This window comes from Chaetura pelagica, unplaced genomic scaffold, assembly GCF_000747805.2.
Source record: "Chaetura pelagica isolate M959 unplaced genomic scaffold, ChaPel_1.0 scaffold220, whole genome shotgun sequence".
Classification (NCBI taxonomy): Eukaryota; Metazoa; Chordata; class Aves; order Apodiformes; family Apodidae; genus Chaetura; species Chaetura pelagica.
In genome coordinates, this window is record NW_009951982.1 from 2,041,859 (window position 1) to 2,055,575 (window position 13,717).

A 13,717-nucleotide genomic window follows, 5' to 3' on the forward strand; every position below is an offset into this window, starting at 1 on the left:
TGTGGGCATCGCAGACCCTAACATAGCTCATTAAAAAAAAAAAAAAAAAGCCTCAGGTCTCCTATAGAAGAAAACCTTGACTGAAGAGACCCTCACTCCCTCAAAAATGTTAAGATTCAATAAAATAGCACTTAGGTCTTGCACTGCTTGGCAAGATACAGTGGATTAGCTGTGATCAGAAAATTTTGGGAAAAAAACAACCAAACCCGAGACTTACCCTATACACTGACAGCCACCTTTACAAGAACACAACACAAGAAGAACTGAAGAAAAAAAATCAGGTGAAAAGAAGTGCCTCCAATAATGTTTCTTACTCAGAAATTAAAAGGTTTTCCTTGAAATCAGTAGGTATTTTTTTTTTTAATCTATATTATCTATTATTTATAGTGCTAGCAATCAACATGTAATGAAGAGATGGTGTGAAGAGCAGTAAAACTGCTACAGCACATAGCCTAAGGTGGACAACTAAAAGGATACGCATTTTAAAAAGTAGTAATAACTGGAGGATAAGAAGCCTGCAGCCTTTTTTTTTTTTCTTTTTTTTTTTTTCAATAATAAAGCAGATGTGCTTACCTGACATAAAATGTTACAATAACTTTTAAGAGTTGGTACTGTCTGCCAAACTTATTTGTCATTTCCAAGTGCTGCCCCACTGGAAAGACTTTTCCCAAGAGCTGTCGCTCTCCACAGCAGCGGCATGTTGAAGCCGGGGCTGAGCCCCACGAGATGGCACTGTGTCCACATCATCCAGGAGGAGGGCCCGCTGCTGGTTTTTCACCCACCAAAAATAATATCCTAAGAGGATCTGGCTGCCACTGCTTCCCGGTCTCCCTCCTTGGAGCAGCAGGATGGGGATGCTGAGGGTTGTGTACTACTAGCCCATGCCAGCGGCCTCTCCCTGGCCACATCTTCTGCCAGTGCTGTATCCCCAGAAAAATAAATAAAAAGGCTGAGTAAAATTAATGCAGGAGAGTGTCAAGTGAGGTGGGAGCTGCTGTTGACGGGGGTGGCAAAGCAGCAGAGTTGTTGGGACAAGGTGTGGCTCTGGAGGAAACTTCTTCCATCACTGGCAGGCCCCACTTCTCCCTGCCCTGTCAGGGCTGAGGTAGCTGACACAGTGCTTTCCTGGGACCCTGCAAAGGCTGATGGAGCAGGGGCTGGAGAAACTGTGCAGCCCATGCTTGAAGCAGGTGAAGGAAAGTTTCTGAGCAGTCAGGATGGAAGAAGAGCACCTCCACCTCTGCGGAGCACTGTAGATTCTGCTGCTCTAGCGAGCAGTGATGTTCTTGACCTCTATCCACCTCTGTGGATGTTACTCTTAAACAGAGCATGCCTTTTCCTCTCAGTAAATCCCTTTTACTGTGACACTAAGAAAAAAGCCCCAGAATGCTTTTAAGAAAGTCACTCATCTGTTTTCCTTGAAGGAGGCATTTGGGGATACATCAGAGTGCTGGCAAAAGGAGCACTGACTCATAGCAATACAGATAACTACAAGCCCCTTTCTGGCAAGGCCCTGGTGAGCAGGGTGCATATGCTGCCCACCTAGCAAGAGCTGAAAGCCAGAAGTACCAGTAAGCCTGGGCATCACCTAGCAAAGATGGAGCTTAAGAGGAGAAAGGTACAAAGGACAATTAAGCTTATGCACCCACCTTGGAAGAGGAGTCACACAAGAAGGACGCACAGGAAGTATAGAGAAGCACAAACTAAATACAACTGGCTACACCTGAAGATGGCACAGGAGAAAGAAGACCTGTCTTTTAAGAGCCATTTTAGAGGTCCAAGGTGAGTAAAAAGTGCAGGGAAAGGGCAGAGCTGGAAGCTCTAGTTGAAGTCTCCTGAAGTTGAAAGCAAGATTTCCATTAGCATTGCAATGGGCTGCATCAGATGCCCCAGGTGAAAAAGATGATGTTTGGCTGTTGAATAGATGCTCTTGGCATGTCCACACTAAGGTGGGTGGGGCTTACACAGGCAAAATGCAGACAATTGTTTCAAGTTAAAATGTATGTATGTCCTCCAGTCTCCAGTTTTGACTGAAAAGCCGGTTGGCAAACTGCTGAGTTATCTCTTATGAAGAAGGGAGAACTTTCTGATCACTGCCCAGCAGTCAATCAAAAGCCCACTGGTGTCAGGGAGCTGAGAAATTAAAAACAAAAAAAGCCCAAGTCTTTGGAAATGTCAGATGGGGAAAAGGTCAGATGAAATTTTCATTTAATTTCGACCAATGACATTTTCAACTTTTCTTTTGAAGGTGCAATCTGGAAAGCCAAAAACAACAAAACCACAAACACAAAAGAAAACAAGCCAGCTCCCATCTTGTGAAGCTCACAAAGTGGCAGTAAGTGCATGGGCAGAGAGATGCATGTGTGCACAACAGCAGTAACCAGGGCCTGGCTGGAAACCTGCTGCAGACAGGCTGGGGAAGAAAGCCTTTTTTGCACCAGAAGTAGAGGACAGACAATCCTGGTAGTAAAACTACTGGGATCCTATGCACCAGCATGTCCCAAAGAGCAGAAAATAAAATACATTTGCAGTGACAACAGAAAAGGCAAGAGTTTGCTCCTTTTGCCAAGATCCCTTTCACCTGTTTGTGGTGGCCAAAAGGGCCATGGCTGAGAGGGACAGAAGTCCCCTGGTCAGCCAGAGATGACCTGCAACACCCTGTCAGGCAGCAGTAGTGGAGGAAGCACAGCACAGACAGCAAACTCCAGTACAGGGGATTTCGACTTCACCACAACTTCGCCCTATGCTGGCTCAGATGGCAGAGGCTTCTGTGGTTGCAGCAAGCCTGGGAATATTTGTGGGGATCTTCCCAGTGCATCTCATCGAGAAATGACCCAGCAGAGGATTCCCAGTAGCCCTGACCACTGCAAACATTATGGGAGCTGGTGGGTTTCAGTGAGTACCTGCAGCTCCATGGGAAGCTAACAGGAGCTGTTGGCTTTCAGACAACTTCAAAGCAAAAGAAGACATATGGAGGCCCACCTTGGATGCACAAATCAGGTGGTCAACATCAGTGACTCCACATGCTTGCACCTATGCTCCTGAACCAGTGGTCTACCTGTATTTGGACTGAAATGCTGTCACTGGTTCACAGCCACCTCAGGACAGGATTGCTTCTTTGAGCAACTTGGAAATACCAAGGTGGTGCAAAACGTGCCTGGGAAGAGTGCTGGATTGGATCAGTGACTTCATTCTACGATTCTGTGATTCAGCAGAGCATCACCAGTGTATGCCACCATGCACTGGGCATGAAGCACAGCAATGATAAGACAAGGTGAGCAACCTGTGTGGGCTAGCAGAGGGCTTTGGAGAAGGAGTACAATGGCTAGAGAAGGGAAGGACAGAAAACACAGAGAGGGACATGTTTTAAAAGACTTCCAGGAAGGGGACAACAGGCTCCAAAAAAATAGGAATTATTCATTCTGCTTCTGACAAAATTAGAAATAAAGGAATAATGGTAATGATCATCATCGTCATTATAATCCTTGCACTAGATACTAATTAGTAAATAATTATCATAGCAACTTTTTTTTTTTCTTTTTTTTCTGGGTTTCGTTTTTTCCCCCTAACCACTCTGAATTGCATATCCAGTCCCCTCCTATTGCAAAGGGGCGGAAAGGATGTTGTTACACTGTGAATTTAGAATTAACTCTGATTCTACATTTCCCACTGTCCTACTGCTCTTCTCCACATGGGCTCAGTGGGACTCAATCAGGGAAGGAAGGGGACATTACGCATGTTCCTGCTTAGCACCCAGAGTACCTGCTTTCCAGATGCACACCTCTTAAACTCTGATTTTCTTGATTCTTTTTTTTTTTTACAAGTAGGTCTAGGAAACAGAACAATGACAGGAGGATCCCTGTGGGACAACTGATGTGCAGAATTGTAGCCAAAATCCGAATTCACCAGAAACCAATAAGCTGAAATAGCCACAACCAACTGTCCATAGCCTTGTCTAGAATGGCTTTAAACAAAAAAATATAAAGAGCCATGGACAGTCTCCTTACCCCTGTCCAGAATTTGATGTAAACAACATCCATAGAAATTGGGATTGTTAAGAAAGTTTATCCATATATCTGGATAGCAATAAAAAGCGTTTCCTAGGAAACTGTAAAATCCTGTACCAAGCAGTGTACAGCCAAGCCGAGAGGAACATTAGGTTGATTTATATTTTCAAGGTACAACTTTGCATGGTTTCTTTTAGATCCTGTGATAATGTACAAGGAGAGCACGTAAGAAGGTCAGGGCTGGTTTCTTTTTGTACGCTTACTTGCTTCTCTGAAATGTTTCTTGTGTAACTCATTGGTCTGGGTTTTCATTTCACTTCTCGTTTGTAATAACAGGGCATTACCACTCCCTGCGTCTGTCCTTCCTGTCCATGCCCAGGCTGCATCAGTAAGTTCCTTCTGCTGCCAAAGAAACAACGGTCTCATGTCTTCCCATTTCTTCAAGAACTGCTGCCAGCATGCTCAGGTTGCCATCAGGGAAATTCTGGGCTTCCCAGAGATCCAGGATCACCCCGGTGGGACTTGATTTTGTAGCAAAATAATTTAGGTACCTGCAACAAGCCAAAAGGAAACTTGTTATTTGGGCTGCATGAATTGATTTGTATGACTTCAGCCCATCCCCACTGCTGGTGCTGTCAAGGTTCTCATCTCCTCTGGGGTCAGTCTGAGCAGTGTGTAGACACAGCTGCTGTCACTCATCTTCACCAGGACCCTTCTGCACATGCCTCTGTGGGGACTTTGACACCTGACCACACACTGGCAGTCCTGCTCACCTGTCCAGTTTCAGCTTGTGGGCCAGCATCCGCCAGTCATGGCCCCTGGTCTGAGGTGCATCCAGGCTGCTGCACAGCTTCTGCCTTATTGGGAGGGGGATGCTGAAAGCACTGGGCCCTACTATGGTGGTGATGGTGCCTGCTGAGTCCATAGGAGGATAATCAATGCCAGTTGGTTCCTGAAGTTGAAAACAAAGAAAGAAAAAAAATAAATAAATTTAAAAAGTACAGCAGTTTAGTTACTGAGTGCAGAGACAATTGAAGAAGTGTATCCTCTGTATCCTCTCAGACTCAAAGCTTTTACTTGCATTAGAGGGGAGCAGCCCTTTGCTAATCAAGCATTTATGATCGTCAGCTGAAAAAGAGAAATCTGAAAAAGAGAAATATATAACTGACTTCAGGTAGACAGCAGAAACTTTTCCTTTTTTTTTTTTTTTTTTTTTTTTACTTTTCTGATAGTTGAGCATCCTGAACTAGTTTAGCTGGGGCATGCTTAGATACCAGAGTGGGGTAACAGGATTGATCCCAACATAATTAATCCCTTATTGGAAATAAGGAAGATCAGACATTGCAATACATACCAGAGCAAATTGCAACTACCGTTTCCCGGCAGCACCCCACTCTACATGGAGCCAGCACCGGCACAGGTAGCTGACATCCCTTTTGCAGCACCTGTGCTCTCTGAAGCCTCTGATGCCGGGTAGACCACATAGAGACAGTTAATACTGCCCCAGAACAAGCTGATCCCTCATTTTCATGTGGCTTTACCTGTGCTGGAGATGGGAGGAGCATGTGCACTCAGGAGGTGACCATCACCCTCCTCCCCGAGATCAGCACTGTGCTCAAAGATGGTGGCAGTGTTTCAAGGGGAAAGTCACCTCCAAAGCCAGTCTGTCCCCAGCTGATACAGGGTTGATTCTCTCTGATACAGTCCTCCCAAGCTCCCCATGACACAGCTGTAATATGAACCCACTGGGAATAACAAGCAATCAGCTTTTCTGGGTAAGGATTTGATCTTTTCCTTACCCTGGAAGCATCTAGCATCCACAGGGAGGCAGCAAGAGGGGCTCAGTAGGTAGGTACCCTTGGTGGGACAATGGTAGTGGGGCAAATGTGGATGGCTGGGTTTGCTTAGGAATGACAAGGTCCTGCAAGGTAGCTGAAAGCCTTGTCACAATCCTTTGATGCCAACTGGCTGCCTGACTGTGCAGCTGGGATGTTCCGCTCGTGCAGCACTTGTCACCTTCAGCTACCAAAGCACATGATGGAAAAGTGGCAAGCAGGGCTGGGGCCCCTTTGGTGCCTCTCCTCCATCTTCTCCATTGCTCTTCTTTGCAGCATAACAGGCCTAAAGCTAGGGTAGCAGAAATGCAGGAGCCACTTCATCTTCACCTCTGCCCAAGTCACAGCCCCAGGCAGCCAGAAACACCCCTTTGCCAGGTTGCAAAAGCCTCGTCATTAAATGTCAATCTGTTTTTTCCTCTGTGAGCTGTCTTGTTCCTTCATGTCAAGGGTGCTTTTGGAAAGGACCTATAAAATCTGAAACTGTCTCAAAATCAGATAATACTTGGCTAAAGCTGCCATTGCAGATTCCCTAGGAAGCTTGCTGGAGATGCTCAAAATCACTTGCAGCCTTTGGTTTCCTCCCCAAAAATGTACACAGAGATAGAAAGGGGAAAGCCAGTATCCCTTGCAAGTAACAGAATTAAACCTCTTTTACTTCCACTCTTTTATCCACACCAATTCATTCTCTTCCACTCTGTAGATGTCTCTTTTTGCCTGAATGCAGCATCCCTACTTGGCACCAAGACCCTGCATGGCAGATCAGCCATCCCAACCAAGCCCACTGCTTCAGGCCATCAGCTACTGTCCTTCTGGGGTGAAACCCACAGCTGCAGCCTGCAGGCTCACCCATGTTGGCAGCTCAAAAGCAACTGTGGGGTGGTGACTGGTGGCATTGCAGCTGAATCAACCTTCACTTTTTATTCTGGGTCAAGGGACACATTGAGGCAGCACTGCCCCAGCTCTTGAGGTGGCCTGCTGCCCAAGGTGCATCAGGATTGCTGCAGAAGGAGCTCAGGTACTGGTGGCAGTGCCCTGGGGCTCTTTCAGGTGAGTAGTGAGAGCACAAGACAAAAAGGGGGCTTAAAAAAAAAAAAAAAAAAAACCTGCTGCCCAAGGTGCATCAGGATTGCTGCAGAAGGAGCTCAGGTACTGGTGGCAGTGCCCTGGGGCTCTTTCAGGTGAGTAGTGAGAGCACAAGACAAAAAGGGGGCTAAAAAAAAAAAAAAAAAAAAGGGGGGAGACCTTTATCACAATCTTCTTCTTGCCTTGCAAATATGTATTTTTTTGCACTCATTGTATTTGTATTTTTTAAGTCCCAATGGAAGATGCTATATAAAGCCACAATAAGAAAATTTAATCTGCATAAGTTTTACATCCTTTCAAAGGACAAAAAAGGAAAGCTCTGATGGGGAGATGCAAGAAACTGTGTTACTATATTTTTACCACAGAGTGACAAAGGCAGAGAGACAGATCCAGCAATAAAGAAAGGTGCCAGCATTGTCCTGCAATGCCTAATCATCAGCTGGACACCACTAGCCCAACCACAGCAGAAAACATGAGGAACCACAGCTAAGGTTTCCTGTTGCTTTGTCTAGTGTCTTTATCACACCTCTAGAGGCATGCATATAGTTTTCCAGGTTGCTGTTATTACACTTCCAGGTGACTTCTGCATTCAAATTGTCTGTGTTTCAGGGTTTTTTCTAGTTGATGTAATGCTGTATGCCTGCCCTTTGCAGTCCAAGGTTCTCCTGCCCCTCACTAGGGCTTGGAAACATCATGAGGCATCAACCACGAGGAGCAATTTTGCAGTAGGCAGCCTTGATAACAGTAGTATTATTCACTCCCTCTATTCATCTGTGATAGATGGGATCACAGCACAAGACAAGAATATTATCCTGTTCCCTCTGAATCTATTACCAGGCCCTATTACACACAAGCAGCTGAAGATGATTATAGTGTGCACTTGCATTTCATTAAAGTTACTCTCAGTTCTTTCTCTTCTCTGTGAGGTTAAATTAGAGATTACCTCAATGCAACCCTTATTACAATAATTGTTTATGATACTTGTTTTACCATCTGTCTTTAATGCTGTGCAGTCCCCAGCTGAATATGTAACTTTACACCCAATAACCAAGCAGATGTTATGGGTAATGGTGCACACCGTCGGGGTCCTACAGCACAGGTAACTTTTTTCTGTGGTTTCCCAGTCCTTCTACAAGTCATCCAGCAGCAGCTGCTGCCCAACAGTCCACTCTTTGTAGCCAACAGAGGTAGCAGGCATAAAACCCATCAATGCATTCACTGGAGTCAATGTCACTTCACACCTAAACATGTTGCTTGGTCTCAGCATGACTGCCCCAAAAAGTGAATATGCTCTGGGTGCTATGTAGCATCAGCAAAGATGTTTCAAGATATTTTTTCTACTAGAAAATGCCAGCTGTCAAAAGAAAAATTGTTCAAGATAGTAGTCAGGATTTGTAGCAGTAGCAATTTCTGAGGAGAAAGGTCTATGGCAACTAGACCATCTGATATTTCCTTCAGCACAGCAGTTATTATGCAGATTCAGAGTGGAGTGGCTCATGCAAACTCATGGCAATGGCATTTTCCTATTCGCTTTCCTTCTTCTCCACGGAAGTGTCAGGAATTATGGTCTTCTGGACTGCCAGGAAACAGGGTCATGCACTGTTTCCTGAGATGCTAAATGGAGTGGTAAGCAAAGAGCTCCACATAAACACAGAAAGGTGGCACCAGCAGGGAGACCACAGCTGCACTCCTCCCTCCCTTGAAGGGGGGAAGCACCCTTCTAGATGAGACAAACTACAGGAAAATGCAACAGGAGATAAAAAAGCAATTACTTAATCCATCTCTTATGTCTATCCCAGCAGTCAGGAGGAAAATGAAAAGTACTAAAGAGGTTAACAATGGAAAAGGACATACCTCCTCAGCCCTCCCACATTCCTGCAGTCAGGTAGAGAAGTGTACCAATTTCATTTACCTCTGAGACGGAGCAGTTGAGCTGGAAGATCTGCCCTTCTCCTTCAACCTGCCGCACGCAGAGTTTGCATACCAGCTCCAGGGTGTTCAGGCTGAACCTCTCCAGTGTGAAGGTGCAGTGCAGGTTCCTCTGGCATCCACTCCAGACATGGTAAAAGGGAATTTCCTGCAGGAAGAAAGCAAAAAAAAGTATAGCCAGTGAGAGATGCAGGACTAGGGCCCAGATGGTGTAAGAGCAGAGACTGTGGGCTCCTTGATATTGTCACTGCAAACTGTCCAGGGAAAAAAATGTCCATGGCATTGTATTCTGGATCCTGGTGTTATTTAAATGCCCCTGTGTATCACCATATTCCTTTAAGCCTCACTGCTAAGTTCCAATGTGAATGGTTTGTGATGCTCACCTGGTATTTAGCCAGCAGTTTGCTCTTCCAGAGAGAGTGGGCAATGTCATGAATGGACAGGCGGAGGTTGTGGGTGCTTCCCTTAAAATGCAAAGCTTTGGGTTCTTCCAAAAGCTGCCCACCCATCTGCCGCTCGAGCTGAAGGACCTCCTGCAGTATTGTGATAAGAAGAAGAAAGGAGTCAGGTTTCATTAAAACAGCACACTGGACTTCTGATTCCTCAAGACTGACTTGTTGTAGATACTGTAATACTGGAAAAAAGGTGGAGTTATGTTTCCCTGTGACCCTCAAATGCACTAGTGGATCAGAGTATAACCCTCTTGGCCTCATCATCCAGCAGCAGCCCAGCAGGGATCACAGGCACCTGTGTCTCCTTTGGGAGAGACACCATTATCCTATAAACAAAAATGTGTGCAATTACATTGACCACAAAAATCTTGCATACAGGCGCTGTCTGAATACAGAAAGATATCAGTCTTCTCTATTGCTCACCAAACTGGGTATCTAATGGTAGCTGTGCTATTTTACTTTTTGGAAGCTCTTCTTTGCACAGGTCCTGCTGATACGGGATCTGTGCATACTGTTGCCCCTTCAGCTTATGGCCTAGCAAACTGCTCCATGACAGGGTGGTACTGGGCGTAACAGATGTCTACTTTGAGGCAAACCATCAAGGAGGATGGTATCAAACAAGTGGCAGACAATGCAATGGTACATTTTGTACATACAAATACACAGGTTTAGGGTTACTGAAATACTGATTTTATAATTAAAAGCTAATAAGCCAAGAGTCAGGACATTTTTTTCCAGCTAAAAACATATGCCTGTAACTAATGAGACCACAGTGGACCATCACCTACAAACAGCCTAATTCTAGTCGACATGCAGAAGCAACTACAAAGGTACCTACATGAGCCCCACTAGAAATCAACACAGCCAAACTGAGCAATATTTAATTAAAAAAGCCAATCAAGCAACCAGTCTCACATGGTAAAAGCCAATCACATACAGAGTGAGTATGCTCAAGGTGTACTTGGCACACAAAACCAGGACATCAGCCCACGTCACCTAAAGGAGCCCCCATTTTAGCTAAGTGCAAACCAAGCTACTCTTGATCTCTTTCTGCAGCTAGTTAACTAAAACCCAAAAGCCTCCGTCCTTGGTGAGCCAAGTACCTGGCAGATCCTGAAGCTAAAATGATGTTTGTTGATCAGCCATTAGTGGAAAAGAAACAAAATCAGGAAACTTTCTAGATTAAGGTTATGCCAATGAATCAGTTCCAGCTTCTTTCCAGTGCCCCCTAATTACCTCATCAAGAGGTTTAAAGAGAAATCAATAGTAATTATCTGATTACTATAGATCTTCATTACATCCAAATTACCTCCCTGGAAGGGCCAGAGGACAACCTGCAGCACTTTTTGAGCTAATTGCAGATACCACCTCTCAGGCACATGGGACGTGGGGCCCAAGTAATGGCTCCTGCCTGTGCCAGGCAAGCCCTGGGAGTCACCCTACTGGGGGGGGAACGGGGCAGAATCATTGCAGCATGATGCTGCACCATCCCGCCCACAAGATCTGGGTGTCCAGTTTCAATATCGCACTTTGGGTAACTGCCCTTGTTCACCTCAGCTCCTGTACATGCTCCAACAGGAGGATATATTAAGTAGCTCTCTGCTCTCTTATGCCATTCAGCTAATTAATTCAGAATTAATTCGGAGCCATGACTCCCCCAGCCCTTCAGACGCAGGCTGGCTCTAGCCATACAGCTTTTTATTTAAAGCAGTACTTATCCTGCTGGCTGGTGCCTCTATGCCCTCCTGAGCTGAAACCTGAGCTGCATGTTGCTCAGCCCAGGCAAAAGTGGCTCCAGTCATCCTCTGTCTCTCACTACCCCTGTGGGGTAGGACTTACATCCTTATGCACTTCCTAGGAGAAGGAGCTCTGTAACACACTGCTTCATCATCATTGCCACCATGGCATTAACAAGCTCTCTTTGGAAACAGTTTTCCTTATTAATGGAGCAGAAGCAAGCAACAGTGATTAATGTAAGCAGTTGCCTTTCTCTGATAAGACAGAAAAATACACATTAAATAACCAAGAGAAGATCACATGCCTAATATGCCTTTTTTCCTTTCTTTTGGAGGACAGTTACTGCACAGCACAAGACAGATTGGAGGAGGCCACCCTGCTACAACCTGAAATAATTCACTGGCCACCAGTATGCTCAGACACTGCCATACGCAGCTCACATACCTCAATGTCAAGCCGCATGTGAATAAAGCAGCTGGATTGCTATATAGTTGTATTATTATTATTATTTACAGAAGACTATTTTGTGCATCCCCCTCTAAGCGCAAAAATCAGCCTTAAAAAAGAAGCCAATGCTCAGGGTTGTTGCTACCCTCACCCTTCCCCAAGAAGTGTTTTTGTGAGTATCCCAGCTGGGGGACTCGGGACCCTGCAGGGCAGAGGATGCTGTACCCCACTGCCTTGCAGCCCCTAGAAGCCCCACCAAGCCACTCCCACAGTAACTGAGACCTTAGTGATGACAAATCATGACACTTCCCTACTGTACTGCAGGCGCTGGCAGTTCAGCAGCAAGCACTTTGCATGATGAGAGGAAAAGCCTGCTGGGTAAATACAGCCTTGTGTTCTCTACCACAACTGCTACTCTTCCTTTGGTGGCTGTTAGGACACATTCAACATATGGCATCCTCATTCTGAGTTGTTAATAATAGAATGCATTCAGTTGGCTATTAAAATAAAAACACAATCCCCTACAAAGCCTTTTCCAAAACCTCAGACATCCCAATGTAGGAACATCTCATGCTGGTCTTTCCTGCCCTTGCTGTGCCTTGCCTGGAGCAGCCAAGCCGCAAGACACAGAGATGATGCAGCTAGTGCCTTGCTTGCTGCCTATAACTTTCTCACCCACTCCAAATGACTTTCAAACTCAAGACCGTCTGGCCTAGTCCCATCTGCATGCCTTGTCCTGCACAGCCAGCAGTAATTGCCTGGTGAATGCTTTCCCTTTGGCAATATGGCAGGGGCAAGGAGCTCCTCCCAACACAGCTAGGGCTGCTGTGGTGCCAGCTGTTGAGAAAGCACGTGGCAAATGACCCCAACCTTCTTTTTCTTTCTAAATAGTCATTGTCTGAGACTACACAATGTCATTGCATGGGGCTGGTTTGTACACATTGGTTCATACACACTGTTGCGTGCTCAACCCCTTTAATCTACAGTTTACTAGTTTACTAGTTCATTTTTCTTAAGCCTACTCCTTCCCCAGACCGTTCATTTCTAGAGAGGCTGCAACTGATAAGTTTGTAAGAATTTTTATCCAGTGAGTATGTATGCTTGTTCTCCTGTAAACCACCAGCTACGTGGGTCTTGAACCCCACGCATGGCTTTCCAGATGCGCCAAAAAAGAACAAAATTAAAATGCATGCGCTTTGCTTTAAAAAAGCAGTAGGTATGACTGAGACAGTGGCCACCCAACTTTGCTCAACTTTCCTCAACAAATTACAAGCTTGCTTTGGAGTCTACCTGCAGCAGAAGCCCAAGGACTGGTCTGCTCCCCCTCCACATAATGGCTGCAGCTTCTCCCGTGAAGGATGGTCCCTCCATGTTGCTCGGTGCGTCTCCTTATCCCTTCTGCTATCGCACCGAATCAGATTAACTTTATCTCACAACACTCCCCACAGCCTATTAGAACCAAACCAACAGCTCTTGAATAACACCTAATTGGATTCCCCCAGCTCTGACTGCATTAGCTGTCTGTCCAAGGCACCTCCACGTCACTTATTATTACCTCATGCCTTGATGAACCCATGGAAAATAGTATTATTCAGCACAGGCATAAAACCATCAGCACTTTCAAAGCTTGATCGCTACAAATAATCCTTTTCACTATTCTTTAAAGAGGAAAAACAAAAGGGAAATCAAACTAGGGAAAATAATTGCTTCTAAAATCCTGATAACACCAACACATTGACAGAGGCAATGCTCCCAGGCCCAGTACTGATTAAGCCATGCTGCAGTCACAATATGCCTGCTTCAACCCTTATACTTCACTGTCTTTCTTACAGACAGCAAAAGAGAATCCCCCCCCTGCAAAGCTTAGACTGGCAAGTCTTGGTATTGGGTAGTCCTGGGGATGAAAACGGAGCATGCCATTTGCAGTGATGGAAGTCACTGCTCTGAAAAAAAACACAGCTCCCAGCCATTGTATGTGAGTTTCAACCTCGATAATTCCCATGTGGAGTTCAGGAAACAAAAGCATACACAAAGGCACCGGGATGACTCTGGTTAGAGTTAAGCTTTGAACTCATTTTTCTGCAGAGAAGCAACTGGGAAGTTGCACTGGCTATAACTAAAGAAAAGCCCCACCTTTAATAACCTGCATTCTTACTTGTGAGGTTGGATGTACATATTTCATGAGTGCATCTATTATAGATACTATCTGTATAAATACAGATAT

General features: G+C 45.3%; 1 protein-coding gene across 1 annotated transcript in view; it reads right to left on the bottom strand.

The window, feature by feature from the left end:
* Window positions 1–3,914: 3,914 nt before the first annotated feature.
* The window catches only part of UNC5C (unc-5 homolog C (C. elegans)), a 90,615-nt gene continuing 80,812 nt past the window's right edge, over window positions 3,915–13,717 (bottom strand). The window contains exons 13-16 of the mRNA XM_010001413.1: window positions 9,241–9,390; window positions 8,841–9,005; window positions 4,781–4,959; window positions 3,915–4,558 (exon numbers count right to left, since the gene is read on the bottom strand). Of these exons, the coding sequence (XP_009999715.1) occupies window positions 4,393–4,558; window positions 4,781–4,959; window positions 8,841–9,005; window positions 9,241–9,390 (660 nt within the window). The 3' untranslated portion in view covers window positions 3,915–4,392. The remainder of the gene's footprint in view (window positions 4,559–4,780; window positions 4,960–8,840; window positions 9,006–9,240; window positions 9,391–13,717) is intronic.